This window comes from Gigantopelta aegis, chromosome 3 (genome assembly GCF_016097555.1).
Source record: "Gigantopelta aegis isolate Gae_Host chromosome 3, Gae_host_genome, whole genome shotgun sequence".
Classification (NCBI taxonomy): Eukaryota; Metazoa; Mollusca; class Gastropoda; order Neomphalida; family Peltospiridae; genus Gigantopelta; species Gigantopelta aegis.
In genome coordinates this window covers 12699854-12723077 of record NC_054701.1, presented here as the reverse complement: position 1 = coordinate 12723077, position 23224 = coordinate 12699854, and the positions used below count along the sequence as shown (strand labels likewise).

Genomic DNA, 23224 nt, shown 5'->3' with positions numbered 1-23224 from the left:
TTGGTTAATCTACAAACCTGTAACACACTTAGATCACGTTTTTATCAAATGGAGTGAAAAAGCAGGTTTTATATCAATAAATACCATGGGAATCCCCATGTCCCAATTGCTTGAAATAATTTTGAAAGTTAGTATTCTGATGTCACCGGTAGATGTCGCTCGAAGCACAACAATGCCTACGTCACGACAAATTTCACAGACTTGGGGTGCGTTCTTTTCACCTCTCCTGGACATGTTCCAACTGTTCTGTCCTGGTTGTATCCCCTCTCCAGATATCGTAAGACTTAGCCAAATTATTGGTTTTAAGGGTTTGTAACGTTTTGTATTGAGACACTTACTTGTCTGAACTTTATTGTTACTGAAAATGTTTACGAACTGTGAAGAAAAATCTCACAAATGAACAACAACAAATCGGATGTTGATTGCGCGAACCGTGTACGAGAAAACAAACCGAACGAAATAATAACGGTCACGTGGTATACCAACGTCTGTGACATTGAAATGGAAATATCCCGTCTAAAAATAGATTAGACCTTGTCTGCTCAACGGTTGTTTCTCAAACGTGCGTGCGTTTTTAAGAAATACGAAAAATGCATTTTGTGGTATTACAAAAACCAGGATTACCAGGATTACCAAAAAACACTTCAGGTGAATAGAAATATATATTCTAAATAATAAACGGTAAGTAAAGTGCAATTTTATTTGTGAAAAAAATGGGTTTAATAGCGAAAAACAACGCCGTAATGGGTAACAACTAGCCGTAACTAGGGTGTGTCCCTTTAAATATCGACCAATTACACTTTGCCTTCTATAGCGTTATTCGGGAGCATACACATTCTAAAAATATCGGGCGAGACTATTTATGCGTTAAAAAAACAGGGGGAAAAGTGCAGTAATAAACTTTGGATTGTATACTAGTTTAAACAGATTTTATGGCTATACCATCACGTCTTGAAACGATTTTTATATAAAATTTTATATTGCACTTAGTTTCCGGCATACTTCGTAATTCACCCGAATTATTTCGTATACCCTCGGCATAATCCCGAATGTTTTCAAATTCTTTTCAAATCACTGGCATGATTTTGCAAGTAAGGTTTTGATTGGTCGAATGAAAGGTCAACTGGACATGAGCTCCAACGGGCTGCTGTTAGATCCACATGTAATAGTGGAGCTAATTTTAATTAGATTGACATTTACAGAAGTTAACCATTTTCATTCAGGAAGTTGGCCATTTTGGATTTAAACACTATAAACACAAGAATTAGTGGGGTGGGTTTTTTATATTTCATTTATTATCACCAATAGAAAAAAAAAAAAAGTTTGGTTTGTTTAACGACACCACTAGAGCACATTGTTGCATTAATCATCGGCTATTTGTTGTCAAACATTTGGTAATTTTGACATATAGTCATCAGAGAAAACCCGCTAAATTTTTTCTAATGCAGCAAGGGATCTTTTATATGCACTTTCCCACAGACAGGATAGCACATACCACCGCCTTTGATATACCAGTCGTGGTGCACTGGCTGGAACAAGACATAGCCTAATGGGCCCACCTACGGGGATCGATCCCAAACCGACCGCGCATCAAGCTAGCGCTTTACCACTGGGCTACGTCCCGCTCCTATCACCAATAGAAGAAAATATGCAAATAAATACAGCATGTTGAATCACATATACATATATACATATATGATAATTTATTATAATTATATAATGGTCAAAATAAGCAAAACAATGTCTTGGAATGTTTCTTCAATTTTTACGGTGGTGTGTGTCATCAGAAGGTATTAATAGTTCAGCTTTATTAGAGTGTTTATACATTCATGTACATATGTGTAACTATAACTATGGAGAGAGAGAGAGAGAGAGAGAGAGAGAGAGAGAGAGAGAGAGAGAGAGAGAGAGAGAGAGAGAGAGAGAGAGAGAGAGAGAGAGAGAGAGGAGGAGAGGAGATGAAACGTGTCGCTACTACTACCGAATAACAGCGAGGGATATTGTACATGTAGTTTCCCATAGACAGGACATCACAAGCCACAGCCTTCAATGTCGGTGGGACAATCCACCGAGAGCGTTCGATCCTACGACCCATCGCTTTCTACCACCTAGATATTTGAAACCTCAACAAACAAACAAAGAAAAACAAACAAAACAAACCAAACAGAACAAGACATGTAATCACGAACATTAATCGTGGGAAGGGGCGGAACGTAACCCAGAGGTAAAACGGTTAGGATCGATCTACGTTAGAGTATTTCTCGTTCCAGTCAGTCCATCGAATGCCTTGGTATGTGCTATAAAAGATCCCTTGCTTCTAATGAACAAATGTAGCGGGTTTCCTTTCTTAGATTATGTGAAAATTACCAAATCAATGTGCTCTAAATAAAACAAACTTTAACTTTTAACTTTAATCGTTAGGTCCTGTCTGTGGGGGAAGTGCATATAAAAGATCTCTAGCTGCATTAGGAAAAATGTAGCGGGTTTCCTCTGACATCCGATAGCCAATGATTAATTAATCAATGTGTTCCAGTGGTGTCGTTAAAGAAAACAAACTTTTTTTAATCGTTGGGAACTGGTTGGGACGCGAAAAAGTCAATCGATGGCTATTGATCACGTGATGAAATGTATCTAAGTGTATACATATCCAGACTGCTAAGGCTGTTTAATTTGAACAGCAAACCGTTAGTCATGATCAAGACCGTATCTCTGCACAATGCAGAGTCGAAGGGTATTTGGAAAGAAAATTAAGAAGTTGATTCCACGAATATCTAGTGCCTCGTCTGAAGGAAGACAGCCACTCCCGAGAGGATCCTTTACTGAACAAAATATCCTTCCTGCACCGTTCAGAGGACTGTCACTCCCAGACTAGTTTACCAAATCAAAACTATCACAGGATAGAACTCATTGAATAAATGTAGTTGTGATGGCATGCACTCATGAATCACTGTCATAACAGTGATGATATCAGGGGTGTTCGCGAAAGATGAGCATATTCTGTTCCACCGATAGTATTCGCCATTGGTACTGAGCGACAGCGATCTGCAGTAACAACACCACAGCTGTCAGGTCCGTCACTTCATCTAAAACGATGAAAAAAATGAGCAAGAGTTCTACCAAAAAGATGACAAAGTATGCACAAGTTCAAAAAATAGAATAGCATCAACCATCATTTTGGTCTGTGATGCATCGTGTGTGTGTGTGTGTGTGTGTGTGTGTGTGTGTCTCTGTGTGTGTGTGTGTGTGTGTGCGCGCACGCGCGCGTGCGTACGTTTAATTAGAAACATATTTTATTGCATAAACAACAGGATGTGGCACAAGTTTGCCAACCTACTAAGCACTATCCTAAATGCACTCAATATAATTGCGACAATTACTTAATTATAATATAACAGTATATATATATATATATATATATATATATATATATATATATATATATATATGTGCATATAAAATTTGTATACAAATTTATTTCAATAACAATCATATTTATATGATAGGATTTTGAGAGAAACTAGTGATACACCAAAAAGGTACATGTGCAGTCAAACAATTAGACTATTTTAATCAAAATGATGTGTTTGTTTAATACGTAAATACAGGTTTGGACACTTAAGGTATTTCGACCATATAAAGTATAAAAGCAGTCACGCGTGCGTACGTGTGTGTGCGGGGGGGGGGGGGGGGTAAGTCTGTGTGTGCATGTGTATGTCTGCGCCTGTGTTATTATGGTTATGTGCGTATACAATTCATTCATTAGAAGGTCGCAATAGAATAATGTACCTAATCACGAGCCCATCTGTCCTTCTCCCCACACATCCATCCATCAATCGAACCATCTATCCATCCAACCACCCATCCATCCATTAGTCCATCTATCCGTCCGTCCGTCCGTTTGTTTGTTCATCCATCCATTCATCATCCATCCATCTACCCATCAATCTATCCAACGTTCAAAAAGCATGCAATAAACCAATCTTTACGATCGCCTCTATCCCAATCCAACATGTATGTCATATTTGCAAGAAATGGAAAAATATCGATTTCGATCACTTGACAGATTCGTGGTGTATATAGCCATTTCAAACGCGAAGCTTGGTCAGTTATATTTACAAATACGATTATGAATAGGACGTACCTCGACGTTAGAGTTTGAAACTAAGTTAATCTATAATCGTGCAATTTGATAGTTAAACAAATTCTGTCAAATCCACAAACTATACAGAGTTTGAAAAAAATTTACATGAACATTTGAGGATATGAGTTATATAAATCTCGGGTATACTGTTTAATACGATTTATACAATGAGGTGTTTACAAAGTGGGGAATATAAAACAAACACACGAAGAAAATCCACTTAACCGGAATATTATATTAATTCCTAAATTAAAATATTATTGTTCATCAAAGATATGTCCACTCTGTAATATTTGCACTAAGATGAAAATGCGATCAACATATAGATATTTAGAATATATTAGAATTGTCGTGATCTTAAGAACGTGTGTACTTCATTTGCAGTAAACATGAAAAACACAGGGAACCAATAACTAGATGTAGTGTTTGTCTTTACAATCAGATTAACTTGTGAAGGTATGCAACTTTGACACCCAATAGCTGATTTATTGTTTGTGCTGGGATGTCATTAAACATTCATTCACTCTTAGATGGCATCTCTATAATATGGTATTAAATGACGGTGACAGCGCCTCCTAGCTTTAAAATACTTGTCCTAGTCTCCTAGCTAGCGACACCAGTAATCCAAATAAACAAATAAATTACAAAAACAGAAGCTGTTCAAAACAATTTAGCATTCCATTTTGACCTTGCGCCATGAACAGAGTTCTAATTGGCGTGTGTTTGTTGCTGTTGTGCATTGCAGAAAGCAGACAAGAAAGGTAATGACATTGTATCGAATTATTGTTTTATTTACCTGTCAACAGTTTATTTACCTGTAACCATTCTAGTTATCTATCAACGGTCTATTTGCCTGTGTTCAGTTCTAGTTACCTGCCAACAATTTACCTGTAACTAGTTCGAGGTACCTGTCAACAGTTTATTTACCTGTACCCATTTCAAGTAACCCAGCAACAGTCTTTTTACCTGTACCCAGTTCTAGTAACCCATCAACCGTCTATTTACCTGTAACCAGTTCTAGTAACCCATCAACAGTCTATTTACCTGTACCCAGTTCAAGTAACCCAGCAACAGTCTATTTACCTGTACCCAGTTCTAGTAACCCATCAACAGTCTATTTACCTATAACAAGTTCTAGTAACCCATAAACAGTCTATTTACTTGTAAGCAGTTCTAGTAACCCATCAACAGTCTATTTACCTGTACCCAGTTCTATTAACCCATCAACAGTCTATTTACCTGTAACCACTTCTAGTAACCCATCAACAGTCTATTTACCTGTACCCAGTTCTAGTAACCCATCAACAGTGTATTTACCTGTACCCAGTTCTAGTAACCCATCGACAGTCTAGTTACCTGTAACCAGTTCTAGTAACCCATCGACAGTTCATTTACCTGTAACCAGTTCTAGTAACCCATCAACAGTCTAGTTACCTGTAACCAGTTCTAGTAACCCATCAAGTCTAGTTACCTGTAACCAGTTCTAGTAACCCATCAACAGTCTATTTACCTGTAACCAGTTCTAGTAACCCATCAACAGTCTAGTTACCTGTAACCAGTTCTAGTAACCCATCAAGTCTAGTTACCTGTAACCAGTTCTAGTAACTCGTCAACAGTATATTTACCTGTAACCAGTTCTAGTAACCCATCGACAGTGTATTTACCTGTAACCAGTTCTAGTAACCCATCGACAGTGTATTTACCTGTTACCAGTTCTAGTAACCCATCGACAGTTTATTTACCTGTAACCAGTTCTAGTAACCCATCGACAGTTTATTTACCTGTAACCAATTCTAGTAACCCATCGACAGTTTATTTACCTGTAACCAATTCTAGTAACCCATCGACAGTTTATTTACCTGTAACCGTTTCTAGTAACCCATCAACAGTCTATTTACCTGTAACCGGTTGTAGTAACCCATGAACAGTCCATTTACTTGTAACCAGTTCTAGTAACCCATCGACAGTTTATTTAACTGTAACCAGTTCTAGTAACCCATCGACAGTTTATTTACCTGTAACCAGTTCTAGTAACCCATGAACAGTCTATTTACCTGTAACCAGTTCTAGTAACCCATCAACAGTCTATTTACCTGTAACCAGTTCTAGTAACCCGTCAACAGTCTATTTACCTGTAACCAGTTGTAGTTACCTTTCAGTAGTCTATAATTTACTAGATTAGTACTGACCATTTTATTTTTCAGCTTATTACCATCCACAATAATTACAATTCATCATATTGCTATTCATCAAATGACTAATCATCGTGTTACCATGCACCAAACTACCGTTTACTATAATTACCATGAACAATATTACTATGAACAATATTACTATTTAACATTATTGCCATGAACAATATTACTATTTAACATTATTATCATTCACCATATTACCATTTACAATGTTCTGATTCAACATACTTACCATTCATATTGTTACCATTGACAAATTACCCATCATCCGAAACCATCTGATATTGTACAAACATGGCACATAATTGTCTTAAATGGCCACATGTTGATGTTATTATATGACGTGCTGTTTGTTCATTTGTAGCTGTACTGGAAGATGTACCACCAGACAGAGATACACAAGGAGTTGTGGCAGTTTTGGCTGGAGTCGATGCATCGCTTATAGGTAATCAATTAAACACAAAGAAAGGTGTTTATATCTGAAAAAGAATTCCCCAAAAGAAGATAAAAGACAAGACAAGACAAAACAAAACGAACCAAACATCCATAGTTTAAATTCGCATATGATTAAAACTATGTCATATTTTTTTTCTTTTTGTTAACGTAAGTTAACATGAGAATGTATTATTAAAACATTTAACCACATAAGTACTTTGCGTTTGTTTCAGTTTTTTTGCGGGTGGTGGTGGTTGTGAGGGAGGGGGAGGCATATCAATAAGACAAATGTTACACAGATAAACATACTGGGTATCTTCGGTGGGGGGTGGGGAAGTATTTGTAAAAGAAAAATACTGCACAAATAACGTTTTGAGTGTTCAGGGTCTTTTTGCGTGTTTTTGTGTATTTGTTTTTTATTGGTTTTTATTGAGGGGGGGGGGTTGGGGGGGGTTTGGGGTGTGTGTTTTGTTTTTGTTTGTTTTTTGTTTTTTGGGGGTGTATTTGTTTTTTGATAACAGAATAAGACATGTGAATTTATTATATAAAACCTATCAATACACTGTTACATTAATGCTACTTGGTTATTATATTGTATTTTTATCTGTTGTTTTATTTTAATTCACAGGATGGTCACAACATCGTGCACATGCAGTGAGTAAACTAAGTCCTCACAACTTCCTACTTATCACATAGTAAACTTAAATTCATGGGATAGCGACATGTTAACTGGTGCGTTCAATGCCACAAGGTAGGCCCCTATATCTATACAGTCAGTGTCTGTCAAAAGGAGGACAGCGTCTTTAAAATGTAAACATTTCACCCAAAAGTTGTATTTCTTCATAAAAAATATGCTTTTAGGAGGCGATTTCTATTCACCCAAAGGCTGTTATCAGGAGACATAATAACATAAGGGCGGGACGTAGCCAAGTGGTAGAGGGCGCGCCTGATACACAGTCGGTCTAGGGTCGATCCCCGGCAGAGATGTGTTTAAAGTTTCTACATGATATACCTCGCCGTTTAAAGGGAGCTATCACTCTCCATCACTCATCTGTATATGGCATCAGTTTGGTAATATCTTAAATGGCTCCTCATAAACTATGTTAGGAGAGCACTTAATCACTACCCTCAATTTGTTTCACGGTGAGGTCTGACATGATGATCCTATATGTGGCGGGATATAGCTGAAAGAGCGCTTGCCTGAGGTGCGATGGAACGTAGGATCGATTCCCTTCAATGGAACCCATATTTACCCCACCTTACAACAAGGGCCTCACGATTGGTAAACCAATTAAGGCTGTGAATTGTGTTTTACTGTCCAGTACATTTCATATATAAACGCTCTATTGCTGCTATTCAGTATGGCAGTGGATGATTCTCTTGTAATTTACACTAAAAATAGCAGTCGTGTCTGTCAGACACCAAAGAGCCGTATTTAAAAATGTTCTTAATTATTGTTAACCAAAACATTCCTTGCCTTTTCATTTCTTTCGACCCTGACGGAAATATCGAATAGCTTAAAGGCACTGGCCGTGTACATATGTATTGTTTTGTTTATTGCAAGTTTAATATTTTAAAGGAACATTCCTGAGTTTGCAGCGTTGTAAGATGTTTCCGATTAATACAATATTTCTACGATTAAACTTACATATTAAATATATTTTCTTGTTAGAATATCAGTGTCTGTATATTCAATGTGTTTCTGGTCGTCTTAATATTAGTAAGAAGCCCAAACTGGATTTTGTCTTTTAATAATTTCGTACGTATGAAAAAATAATATTTGACAAAATAAAATTAAATTTAACCTAGTACAAATATTAGAAGGATCAGAAAGACGTTTATATACAGCCACTAATATTTTATGCAGAAAAAATATATTTGATATGTAATTACAATCGTTAAAAAGTCTCTTGTAGTCGAAAACATTTCTAAAATTGTACCAAACTCAGGAATGTCCCTTTAAAATATGTTTTCAACTTCAGTATGCCTAATGTCATCCATACATCTTCAATATAAGAAACATATTTCGAAACTGTGTACACAATCTGCTTTTAAAAGGAGTCAAAATGGATTTTTTAAAATGATTTTTACTCTGTAGCGATTAGCGAAATGTTTGAATACGTCTATTCTTTTTTATTTATATGTATACACTAATTTGTGTTGAGCTAATTTGGGATGGATTGTTTTTGCCAGAACAATTATTTATTTTTGGAGTTTATACCTAGAAAGTAGATAAATATGGTCAAACTTACTCGCACTAAGACGTCCAACTCGAACCGAAAGTAAGTGATCGTTGTTAAACATAGTCACAGCTTTCGACAAATAATAAAAACTATAGTTTCGTTCATACACTGTGGTATCCATCATGCTTAAGACAGTATCGTTGAAGAAATATATGAAAATGTACACGGGAAGCGAATAATGTTAGTTTATCATTGATTCACGTCAAAAGTCACTTGGAGTGAGACATTAAATTTATAGAAAGGATTATATAAATATACATATGACTTGTCTTTTAAGGAATCTGCACACGCGTGAACCCTGGCGTCAGAATAATGTTATTGAATTAACAAAAATCTTCGAAAAAACAAACTGGACAATATTTGTATACAGAGACAAATATATACATGACTGCCATTTTTAACCGTAGCACTATATCAAATGAAGTGTAATATTAAACAAATCTAAACAAGCTACCATGTGGAATGGTGCATATAAACGATCCCTTGCTACTAATGGAAAAATTGTTGCGGTTTTCTCTCTAAGACTATATGTCAAAATTTCAAAATAGTGTGTGTGTGTGTGTGTGTGTGTGTGTGCGTGTGTGTGTGCGTGTGTGTGTGTGTGTGTGTGTGTGTGTGTGTACGCGTTTGTTCTGTTTAAAGTGTTAGGCCTACTCTTTTTTCTTCTTTTTTTTTAGCCAAAACTTGGAAAGCAGTTGGTTCGTGCAGTAGACGATGCGGGGGCGGTCAACAGAGGTATACGTCATTATCGAGTTGCGGCTGTCGAACGTCAACAAAAACTCTGTCGTGTAACACCAACCCGTGTCCAGGTAACTCTTAATACACCAACCCGTGTCCAGGTAATTCTTAATACACCAACCTGTGTCCAGGTAACTCTTAATTACAACAACCCGTGGATAGATAACTCTTCATACAACCCGTGTTCAGGTAACTCTTAATACACAAACCCGTAACAAAGTAACTCTCAATACACCAACCCGTGTCCAGGTATCTCTTAAAACACAAACCCGTGTCCAGGTAACTCTTAATACACCAACCCTTTTAAAGCAACTCTTAATATACCATCCCATTTATTGTGTGTAGAACTGGGTACTGAGTTTGTAAAAACGCACCTATGTGCAAAACATTTGTTTAATGCATGCATGTCTCTGTTTGTCCCCTGCTGATCTCTGCTGGTCTCGCGAGTAAATACCAATATGTAAATTGTTTATTAATTTACTAACTCCGATCTTCCTACATTTAGTCAATGGTGGCTGGTCAGCTTATGGAGCCTGGACAGTCAGGACACCTTGTCCGAACACGTGCGGCGTTGGGACAGGAGTGGAAATCAGGCGCCGGACCTGCACCAACCCAGCTCCACGGTATAACGGGAGGTCGTGTGTTGGCAGCAGCTCCGAAACACGAACCAAGACTTGTTCACTCAGTCCGTGTCCCAGTAAGTCACCTCAACTCTATCGAGCACCTTTACAAGGGCATGTGTTATATATTTAGTATTGTGAGGCATGTAATTAAAATGCTAATGATTATTAACAACTTGTTCTTTTATCTCAGTCCATTCTGTTGTATATCTATTGTCCTTCTCATCAGGGAACGTCGTTGTCATACAGTGGTATGTACTATAACTTATTCATTACCTTTATGAACCAATGGTCTTAACACTCAACAATTCAAATTATGTCCCAAACTCTCTCAAAGACATTCATCGGTTTGCAATGGCATTTCGTCGAGTTTTACCGAGGACACCTTGTCCTGCATACTGTAATAAAGTTTCCATTCTGCCATTAAATTCTTTGCGGTCTGATAAATTCCTCAAAATGTATCTTTAGTACATTCTGTTCATTCTCGGTTATATGTGTTAAAATGTTTGTCTGTCTGCCTGCATATATATTTATATCGACCAGTTAATGGCGGCTGGTCTTCGTGGCGTACATGGATAGAAAACACACCCTGTGGAGTGACGTGCGGAAGTGGAACCAGAACGGAAATACGCCGCAGACAATGCAACAACCCGGCGCCTCAATATGGCGGTCGTGGCTGCGGGACCGCATCGTCAGAAACAAGAACTCGAACCTGCATCAAAAGCCCGTGTCCTAGTAAGTAAAAGTAAAGTTTGTGTTATTTAACGACGCCACTGAGCACATTGATTTTTTATCTTATCTTCGGCTACTGGACGTCAAACATATGGTCATTCTGCATGCTGTAATAAAGTTTCCATTCTGCCATTAAATTCTTTGCGGTCTGATAAATTTCTCAAAATGTATCTTTAGTACATTCTGTTCATTCTCGGTTATATGTGTTAAAATGTTTGTCTGTCTGCCTGCATATATATTTATATCGACCAGTTAATGGCGGCTGGTCTTCGTGGAGTACGTGGATAGAAAACACATCCTGTGGAGTGACTTGCGGAAGTGGAACCAGAACGGAAATACGCCGCAGACAATGCAACAACCCGGCGCCTCAATATGGCGGTCGTGGCTGCAGCACTGCGTCGTCAGAAACAAGAACTCTAACCTGCACCAAAAGCCCGTGTCCTAGTAAGTAAAAGTAAAGTTTGTTATTTAACGACGCTACTAGAGCACATTGATTTTTTATCTTATCTTCGGCTACTGGACGTCAAACATATGGTCATTCTGACACTGTTTTTAGAGGAAACCCGCTGTCGCCACATATGCTACTCTTTTACGACAGGCAGCAAGAGATCTTTTACTGGCGCTTCCCACAGGCAAGATAGCACAAACCATGACCTTTTTTGAGCCAGTTATGGATCACTGGTCGGTGCAAGTGGTTTACACCTACCCACTGAGCCTTGCGGAGCAATCACTCAGGTTTGGAGTCAGTATCTGGATTAAAATTCCCATGCCTGGCCAAACCACTACACCACCGAGGCCGGACCCTAGTAAGTAGATCACAACCAAATCATCATCATCATCATCATCGTCGTCAACATCATCATCAACAACAACAGTTGTTGTTGCTGACATTATCATCATCTGTCCAGGACAGGGTTAATGGTTAGTTGTTCGTTGTTAATGAGACAGAAGTCGATCTAGTGGCCTTACATCTCCTCAGTAAGCTCTTAAAACCTACACTGGGTGTAAGCCAATACCAGAATACGAATCCAGTATCTTCCAGATTGAAACCCAGTGATTTAACCACAGAGATCGGTATAAAAAGAAAACAAACTAAATGATAGTTGTAATATATATATATATATATATATATATATATATATATATATATATATATATATATATATATATATATATCAATACGCCGTGAATTTGTTTGCATGTAGTTATAATCACATATGTACTGCACATTTCTTTTCAATCCAATAGTCAACGGAGGCTTTTCAGACTGGGGATCGTGGGAAGAAGACACTCCGTGTGGTGTTACTTGTGGAGAAGGAACTAGAACGGAAGTACGTCACAGACAATGCACCAATCCAAGACCTCAATACGGCGGACGAGACTGCGGTGCTCATTCGTCGGAGTCAAGAACTCTGACCTGCACAAAGGACCCATGTCCCAGTGAGTTCATACGTCTGTGGTTAACACATGAAATAGCAGAATTATACTTTGCATTGAACAAAGAATCAGAGTAATAGAAAAAGTACCGTAATAATTATTACAATGGAAATGGTATACTGATGCAGACAAGACCGATGTTAATCAAAAGCAATAGTACGCCATTAGTCGCGCTGTTGTGTAGGTGCGCGTAGATAAGATTAATAAATAAAAACACGTGTGTGTGTGCGTGCGCTTGGGAAACATGGTTACCTGAAAACGGATGCATTAACAGTAACCTCTGCGTTCAATAGCTTTGGGTAAATGAGAGTATAATTTCAAAGCCCATTACGCAAAAAAAACCCAACCCAAAAGGAAAAAAGCGCTAGTAGAGCCAAAAAGGTTGTCATCAGTCGTCATCCTGACTGAATGTAGGCCTAAGGTTTTGATTCTTCACCCAGTCAAACTATCAAAACATATTCAATAAAACTTCATCAAAAAATTTATGAAATAATATGTCGGCATAGCAAACAATATTTAATACATCGTACATTATCTTAATACAAACAGTTAACGGAGGTTGGTCTGACTATGGCTCGTGGGAAGACAACATACCATGTGGTGTTACGTGTGGAGAAGGAACAAGAACGGAAATACGTCACAGGGAATGCACTAATCCAGCTCCTCAATATGGCGGAGAGGACTGTGGTACTGATTCATCAGAAAGCAGAACTCTGACGTGTACAATGGACCCATGTCCTAGTGAGTTGACATGTCGTCGCAGATAAAGCTTACTCTTTTTTTATCCAAGAACGAACATAGACAGATAATAATGTTATGTGTCAACTTCAGTAGTTCGTTTGCTTTAATTTTTTGGGTCTAGTTTTGTTGTTGTTTTCTTTAAATTTATTCTGATTTTGTTTCTTCTCTTTTTTAAGTCATCCAAAATTAGTTGATTTATTCTATCTAATTTTCCTCAGTATTTGAATACAAACATTTAAAAACAAAACATAATATACTATTCCGAATTATTAGTACCAAAAAAAAACATAAGTGAATACTGTATACACATACCATTCTACAATAAACAGTTAACGGAGGTTGGTCTGACTATGGCTCGTGGGAAGAAGACACTCCATGCGGAGTTACTTGTGGTGAAGGAACTAGGACGGAAATACGTCACAGAGAATGCTCCAATCCAGCTCCTCAATATGGCGGACAAGACTGCGGTACTGATTCATCAGAAACTAGAACTGTGACGTGTACAATGGACCCATGTCCCAGTGAGTTGGTCAAATTTCTGTTCAGGGAAACGTGTGCCTGTGTTTTATCTGACAACTATAAGTCACAAGAGTAAAAGACTTTCAGAAGTTGTTTTCAACCGTTCCTGCTTACTACTAGTATTGCTATCAAACCTATTCCATAACTAGATCCATCATAGTATCCATTTCTGTACAAGGTATAATTATACCAGACCGTGACATGACAAAAATCATGTTCAACAATGTTATAATTAAGAAGATATCCTTTTACTGTTGTTACTAAATTTAATCACCTAAAGCTTTCAATCCACTGTGAGGCATAGCTGTACAAACAAAAAGACCAGTGCATGTACAATATTCGAATATGATTATACAATTAAAGGACAGAATGGAAGATTTAGTAAAATGTATTCTAATTGATAGTTTTTAAGGCGATATTCACAAAAGATGTTTATAGGTAGCGCCTATTGTATTGTAAATTATGTTGAAACTACACTGTACGAGAATTCAGACTGTATAATATTCATTAGTGTTACTGGGGGGGGGGGGGGGGGGGGAGGAAGAAGAAAGGAAAAAAGTCTACATATCAGCGATTTTCAGTTAACGGAGGTTGGTCTGACTATGGACCATGGGAAGAGGACACTCCATGTGGTGTCACGTGTGGAGAAGGAACTAGAACAGAAATACGTCACAGAGAATGCACCAATCCAGCTCCTCAATATGGCGGAGAGGAATGTGGTACTGATTTATCAGACAGCAGAACTCTAACGTGTACAATGGACCCATGTCCCAGTGAGTTGATATTTCAATTATAATAAACATATTAGCTTTAATATTTGACTTTATGAATTCGCCTGTTACGGTGCCAGAAGTCTGAAAAAGGAGTAGCACTGGCATTTGTCTCAATTAAAGAGGGTCTAAATAGTTAGATGCTTCATGATATATAATCACCAGACATCTTGCTAAATGGAATTAATGTTGACCACTGAGACGTCCCGATATAACTCCTCATAATAAGTATCATCATATTTTAAATGCTTCGATAGGAAAGGATAGGAATATTTGTATAACGACGGCCCAGTTCATTTATAAATAACATAATTAGCTATTAGATGTCTACATATTATGGTACTTGAAATGTGTGGTCCAGAGAGCTATAATAGGCTACTTCCCTAGAATATCAGAAAGATGTCTATCTATGCACCTATCCGTAGTCAAGACAGCAAATACTTTGGACAGTTGTCGGACACTGGCTGAAATATGATGGATGTTCATATGTAAGTGCTGAAAAATGTTGTTTGTCTTAGTCTAGTTTAACAACTTCAGCTGCACCTGACACCCATTTAGTAATAGCATAATTCCTTTTCAGTCAAAAATTTCAATAGTTGTTAATTTTTGGAATTAATAAACAGATGCATGTTATTTAAATTCTGCTGCAAAATAGTGCTATATCGTTATGAATAGTTAATGGAGGTTGGTCTGACTATGGCCCGTGGGAAGAAGACACACCATGTGGTGTTACGTGTGGAGAAGGAACTAGAACGGAAATACGTCACAGACAATGCACCAATCCAGCTCCTCAATATGGCGGAGAGGACTGTGGTACCGATTCATCAGAAAGTAGAACACTGACGTGTACAATGGACCCATGTCCCAGTGAGTCGACATTTCAATTATAATAAAATTAATATACGAACATATTGCCTATGCTGAAAACCGATTGGTTTTAGAAAGCGGCTAAAATAATTATGGCCCGACGTCTGTAGTAATCAAGTATCAAATATATCAGATATTTTAACCAGCTACTAAGCATTTTAGATACATTGTTAGTTTTTCATAAATGTAATACATGAATCAAGGTCTTTATGTAAGACATCTTCTATACTATATATTTTCATTTTGATGAGACACCATTTAAACCTGAATTAAAAGCCGCTGACACACGTTTCAGAGGTATGTACATATTCCGTTGGATATAAAATGGATTTGGAGCTACCACAAACACATGGACGACCTGAAACACATGGTATTTGTCAAAATGTATCATTTAATCAACACGTTGTCGGTAATGTTTTAGTCAACAGTAAATTGGATTTAATAGCTGAAAATGTTTTACTCTTCCTTAAAACCAGGGTCAGCGGCTTTAAAAATGAAAGTAGCAATGCCAAAAAAAGTATCAAAATGCCAATGACCGAGTCATCATCCAATTCGGATAAAAGATCAAGAACTTTTGTGACAGAGCATACAGCTAATCAACTACATGTAATAGGTCGTGAGCTACGAAAAGATACATTAATAGCTTTCGAGAGGTACACAAAGTCTTGGTGAAAACATTAGCTTGGCCATCGAACTGGTTCTAACATGAAAACGCATTGGATCCACCATGATTTGATCATACCATACACCAGAACTCGGGCAAATGCTTTACCATCGAACTGGATCCACCCACTATGTAATGGTAGATGTTCCTGTGTAAGTGCTGATACAATTGTGTGTTTTTTTCTGGAATCGTTCTTGCATCAAATCATAATAATTGCAGCTACACTTGACACCCATCTAGTGACATTACAACTCCTTTTCCTAGTCGGTAAACATTTTAATAGTTTGTGAACTTTGGGAGTTTTGATTGAATAAACACATAACTTAAATTTTGTTGTGAAACTATTATATTGTTATGAATAGTTAATGGAGGTTGGTCTGACTATGGCTCGTGGGAAGAAGACACACCATGTGGTGTTACATGTGGAGAAGGAACTAGAACGGAAATACGTCACAGACAATGCACCAATCCAGCTCCTCAATATGGCGGAGAGGACTGTGGTACCGATTCATCAGAAAGCAGAACACTGACGTGTACAATGGACCCATGTCCCAGTGAGTCGACATTTCAATTATAATAAAATTAATATACGAACATATTGCCTATACTGAAAACCGATTGGTTTTAGAAAGCGGCTAAAATAATTATGGCCCTACGTCTAGTAATCAAGTATCAAATATATCAGATATTTTAACCAGCTACTAAGCATTTTAGATACATTGTTAGTTTTTCATAAATGTAATACATGAATCAAGGTCTTCATGTAAGACATCTTCTATACTATATATTTTCATTTTGATGAGACACCATTTAAACCTGAATTAAAAGCCGCTGACACACGTTTCAGAGGTATGTACATATTCCGTTGGATATAAAATGGATTTGGAGCTACCACAAACACATGGACGACCTGAAACACATGGTATTTGTCAAAATGTATCATTTAATCAACACGTTGTCGGTAATGTTTTAGTCAACAGTAAATTGGATTTAATAGCTGAAAATGTTTTACTCTTCCTTAAAACCAGGGTCAGCGGCTTTAAAAATGAAAGTAGCAATGCCAAAAAAAGTATCAAAATGCCAATGACCGAGTCATCATCCAATTCGGATAAAAGATCAAGAACTTTTGTGACAGAGCATACAGCTAATCAACTACATGTAATAGGTCGTGAGATACGAAAAGATACATTAATAGCTTTCGAGAGGTACACAAAGTCTTGGTGAAAACATTAGCTTGGCCCTCTAACTGGTTCTAACATGAAAACGCATTGGATCCACCATGATTTGATCATACCATACACCAGAACTCGGGCAAATGCTTTACCATCGAACTGGATCCACCCACTATGTAATGGTAGATGTTCCTGTGTAAGTGCTGATACAATTGTTGTTGTTTTTCTGGAATCGTTCTTGCATCAAATCATAATAATTGCAGCTACACTTGACACCCATCTAGTGACATTACAACTCCTTTTCCTAGTCGGTAAACATTTTAATAGTTTGTTAACTTTGGGAGTTTTGATTGAATAAACACATAACTTAAATTTTGTTGTGAAACTATTATATTGTTATGAATAGTTAATGGAGGTTGGTCTGACTATGGCTCGTGGGAAGAAGACACACCATGTGGTGTTACATGTGGAGAAGGAACTAGAACGGAAATACGTCACAGACAATGCACCAATCCAGCTCCTCAATATGGCGGAGAGGACTGTGGTACCGATTCATCAGAAAGCAGAACACTGACGTGTACAATGGACCCATGTCCCAGTGAGTCGACATTTCAATTATAATAAAATTAATATACGAACACATTGCCTATACTGAAAACCGATTGGTTTTAGAAAGCGGCTAAAATAATTATGGCCCTACGTCTGTAGTAATCAAGTATCAAATATATCAGATATTTTAACCAGCTACTAAGCATTTTAGATACATTGTTAGTTTTTCATAAATGTAATACATGAATCAAGGTCTTCATGTAAGACATCTTCTATACTATATATTTTCATTTTGATGAGACACCATTTAAACCTGAATTAAAAGCCGCTGACACACGTTTCAGAGGTATGTACATATTCCGTTGGATATAAAATGGATTTGGAGCTACCACAAACACATGGACGACCTGAAACACATGGTATTTGTCAAAATGTATCATTTAATCAACACGTTGTCGGTAATGTTTTAGTCAACAGTAAATTGGATTTAATAGCTGAAAATGTTTTACTCTTCCTAAAAACCAGGGTCGGCGGCTTTAAAAATGAAAGTAGCAATGCCAAAAAAAGTATCAAAATGCCAATGACCGAGTCATCATCCAATTCGGATAAAAGATCAAGAACTTTTGTGACAGAGCATACAGCTAATCAACTACATGTAATAGGTCGTGAGATACGAAAAGATACATTAATAGCTTTCGAGAGGTACACAGTCTTGGTGAAAACATTAGCTTGGCCCTCTAACTGGTTCTAACATGAAAACGCATTGGATCCACCATGATTTGATCATACCATACAACAGAACTCGGGCAAATGCTTTACCATCGAACTGGATCCACCCACTATGTAATGGTAGATGTTCCTATGTAAGTGCTGATACAATTGTGTTTTTTTTTTTCTGGAATCGTTCTTGCATCAAATCATAACAATTGCAGCTACACTTGACACCCATCTAGTGACATTACAACTCCTTTTCCTAGTCGGTAAACATTTTAATAGTTTGTTAACTTTGGGAGTTTTGATTGAATAAAAACATAACTTAAATTTTGTTGTGAAACTATTATATTGTTATGAATAGTAAACGGAGGCTGGTCTGACTGGGCAGGATGGGCAGAAGACACACCGTGTGGTGTTACTTGTGGAGAAGGAACTAGAACGGAAATACATCATAGAGAATGCACCAACCCAGCTCCTCAATATGGTGGAGAAGACTGCGGTACTGATTCCTCAGAAACGAGAACAGTGAGGTGTACGATGGATCCATGCCCTAGTGAGTTATTAACTTCTAAATAGTAAACTGTGCCGAAAGGGAAAACCAGTGTTATAGAACACAAAACCTCTAAAATGGAACAAGATTTCATAATAATTATATTGCGTATTAGTAATATATTGAGAATGTAGATGATTTTATTTCATTGGTCTCTATCTTTGTAAGACATAACCGTACGTTGACTGTAATTAAACAGAAACGTCATTGCAAATTGAAACAGCCATGCTGTCCCTGTACTTATTGTGACTTCTTGTGCGTACCAGTCCTCTTGTCGATGATACAGCAAAAATGTAGTTCTGTGGAATGGCTGTCCCACAGACGAAGCAGCTGACAATGATTCACGAGTACATACCGTCATGACTTTGTCAAAACATCCTCTGGACAGGGAAACCATTTAGCGTTAATGCATTTTGTCATTCAGATTGAAAGGTGACTAAAATAGGCTGCCGTTATCGACCTAACGAAAGTTATTAACCAACACAACTACCATATTAATTACCGTTGATATTCATTGTTTTTCGTTTACTCTCGACTTTCTATCGTACTATATGCTTGGTGGTGTGACAGGTAGTTTCAGACATCATGGTTTATGACAGAACGGTCAGTCCTAATTCACTACCACACCAAAGGTGATTAATTAGCGATAGCTAAAAACAAACTGGCCACCAATTAGTTAACACGGGTTGTTAGATCAAAGTGATTGTGGGCCAAAATCAATCCACCAATGGTCAATCAACCGCTGGTCCACCAAAGCAAGTTATCTGGGACAGCATTGGTGTCCTCTCCATTCTTATTCATCTTCGGTTCCAAGCTTGTTACCATTGTTCATATTTACTTTTCCTAGTTCATGGTGGATGGTCAGATTTTGGAGAATGGGAAGAGGACACCCCTTGTGACGTCACGTGCGGCAGTGGAACCAGAAGAGAAATACGTCAAAGAGAATGTACTGATCCAGCTCCACAACATGGTGGGGATGATTGTACTGAAGAATCGTCAGAAAGTCGGACACTGGTTTGCGTCAAACAGCCATGTCCTAGTGAGCATAAAACTATTACTTTTTCAAATGTCCTTAAACTCTCTTACATCGTAATAACAGTTCCAAAAGGCAGATCTCTCAAAATTCAAGTTAATACCGATCATAGATATCTTATTTTCATTGCTGCGTTAATTACTGAACCGCTGTTGATTAAACATATGCTAGGGTTTCCTGAAATTTTCAAGGATTTTTATATAAAACTATTAATAAATTTGGCTGGCTGTCTAGGATAAGGGTTAGTGGTTAATTATTAGTGATTAGAAAGAGAAACTGGAGTAGTGGTTTACATCTCCCTAAGGGGGCGGACGTAGCTCAGTGGCAAAACACTCGCTTGGTGCGCAGTCAGTTTGGGATCGATCCCCGTCGGTGGGCCCATTGGGCTATTTCTCGTTCCAGCCAGTGCACCCCGACTGGTTTGTCAAATGCCGTGGTATGTGCTATCCTGTCTGTGGGATGGTGCATACAAAAGATCCCTTGCAACATTAAAAAAAATGTAGCGGGTTTCCTCCTACGAGTCAGAATTACCAAATGTTTGTCATCCAATAGCCGATTAATAAATTAATGTGCTCTAGTGGTGTCGTTAAACAAAACCAACTTTACATCTCACTACTGAGCTGTTAAAACTATTCTAATGAGAGCTGGAACTGATATGCAAACAAGTTGTTAGTAATTAGTAAGAGAGAAATCGTAGTAGTGAATGTCCAAACACCTTCTTGGCCGTCTTCTTCTCGCCAGTTCACGGTGGATGGTCTGACTGGTCTGTCTGGACAGCACTACGAGGCTGGGTGATCACGGGAGATTATGCATCAAGGCAGGAAGCACGACAACGTGTCTGTAACAACCCAGCGCCTGCCAATGGCGGCAACAACTGTGAGGGTGTTGCTGTGGACAATCGGAACTTCACCTGCGCTGCAGATCAATGTACTGGTAAGTACACTGAATAACTGAGCTCAAGATCAGGTAAAGTACAATGAATGGCAGAGCTCTAGATTGGAGTACAGTGAAACTGTGCATAGCAGAGCAATAGACCATGAAAATGTACTGACAAAATGTGAAGGGAGTGATTAATTGCTCCCCTAACTAATTTAAGATATTACTATAATGTACTGATATTTAAACCTTTTAAAGTTTTGTTTTTTTGGGTGGGTTTTTTTAAACACGCCAAGGGAAGTTTAAAATGATTCTCCTTGAACCAGGTGCAACCTTACAATTGTACAGGTCAAGCACATTGAAGGTGTTTACTATTGAACGATTTCAGTGAAAAAAACATTCTCTAGATCAATTTACAGGTACACAGAGAACCAGTATTCTTGATCAAGTTCATTGCAAGTTCCACTCTAAATTAGTGTACGTGTACAGCATTCAGCAAAGCAATGGAAATTATTAATAAATACAATGAAAAATAATAACCATGTCATAACGTATTTTACTACTTTGTAACTAGTACTACCTTGTTGACACCTAGTGGAAACAGAACATATGATTTATTGTCAAAACGAACCAACAATGTCAATATCAATTTGTTATTTGTTTAGGATTATGTCAAAGGAATGGACAACAGTTTGGGGATGATCTGTTTGTGAAGCGCTATTTCGAATGTCATAATGGGAAAGCTACAAAAAAGCTCTGCTCTGGCTACTGGAACAAGAAAGCACGTCGTTGCCAGAAGTTCTGCCGCATGTTTGAGATCGGCATGAAGGGACATCCGCGTGACTGCTGGCGCTTTGTCTACTGTCTGCCTGGAATAGCACTCGATATGCCGTGCAACTCTCCCGGTCAGTACTGCACTTGTCCACCTCGTGGCTAGATAATGACCACTACTGAAGGACTCTTGTTTCCAATTCAATCAACTTGATGTCTCATAAAGACACTTTTTAGATAAATGTACCTCATTTTGGTAGTTTGCTATTCTACCTCAAAAATAAAATATTTAAATATGAGGGTGTTTTTTTCTCTTTAGATTGGCATTTTTCTTTATCACTGGAAGCTTTGGTTTCACCAGTCCACGCACAGTTAAATAAAAGAAACATCCAAAAGTATGGACAAAACTAAAGTTTGTTTTTCTTTAATGACATCACTAGAGCACTTTAATTAATTAATCATCAGTTATTGAATGTCAAACATGTAGTCTTTAGGGAAACCTGCTACATTTTTCCATTAGCAGCAACAGATCTTTCATACACACTATTCCAGTCAGGATAGTACATACAACAGCATTTGGTGTATAATCGTTGGAATGGGAAAAACACAATCAAAGAATGGGTCCACCAATGGCGACTGATCCTCCATGCCATGCACTCAGGCGAGTACTCTACCAATTAAGCTAGATTCTGCCCAAAAACCATTTACAGAAACATCTGAATCTTCACAGGATATATTAATCAGTGCTATAGGTTGAGCACTCGTTAAGTTAAGCATTCGACAAAACAAGTCCAGATTTCGAGATACAAGTCAAGTTCAGTATTTTTAAACGAAAGAAAAAAATGTGTCCTAAATATACCACCATATTATTTATTTTATGGGCGTTTATTTTAGATTGTATGAAAAGAAAGTTGAGGCCTTAGTACATTTTAAATTACTAGTGTTTAACATAATGATAGTTGTTTTAACACTATGGCCGAACGTTTATTCATTTCTATGGTAACGGGATTAAATAATAATAACCATTTTGCATTAAGTTTACATACGCAGTCCTCAGCTGTTACGGCCTTGGTTCATATAGCCAAGCTCCAATTCAATTAGATTGTCGCTTAAGCAATAGGCGAACTTGTTGGCCTATTTCAACATTTTAAAAAAATGGGGGCAAAAGTGCAGTAGGCCTAATAAACTCTGAATTGTGTACTAGAATAAATATATTTTATGGCTATAATATCATGTTTTTTCCCCCCAGTCTTAAAATTTTATATTGAAATTAATTTCCTGCATACTTCGTAATTCACCTGAATCATTTTGTAAACCCTCGGCATAATTCCAAATGTTTTCAAATTCTTTTCACGTCACTGGCTTGATTCTGCAAGTAAGGTTTTGATTGGTCGAATGAAATGTCAACTAGATATAAGCTCCAATGGGCTGCTGTTAGATCCACAGGTAATAGTTAT

General features: G+C 37.6%; 1 protein-coding gene across 1 annotated transcript; it reads left to right on the top strand.

Moving 5' to 3' along the window:
• The first annotated feature begins 2691 nt into the window (after positions 1-2691).
• Positions 2692-23142, top strand: LOC121368502 (SCO-spondin-like). The gene is made up of 16 exons (XM_041493239.1): positions 2692-2731; positions 6701-6781; positions 9692-9823; positions 10258-10449; positions 11357-11548; positions 12353-12544; positions 13091-13282; positions 13612-13803; positions 14383-14574; positions 15247-15438; positions 16465-16656; positions 17681-17872; positions 18899-19090; positions 19935-20126; positions 20862-21053; positions 21662-23142. Exons 1-16 carry the CDS (start codon positions 2692-2694, stop codon positions 21931-21933), a joined length of 2829 nt encoding a protein of 942 aa, XP_041349173.1. The 3' UTR covers positions 21934-23142.
• The last annotated feature ends 82 nt before the right edge of the window (positions 23143-23224 follow it).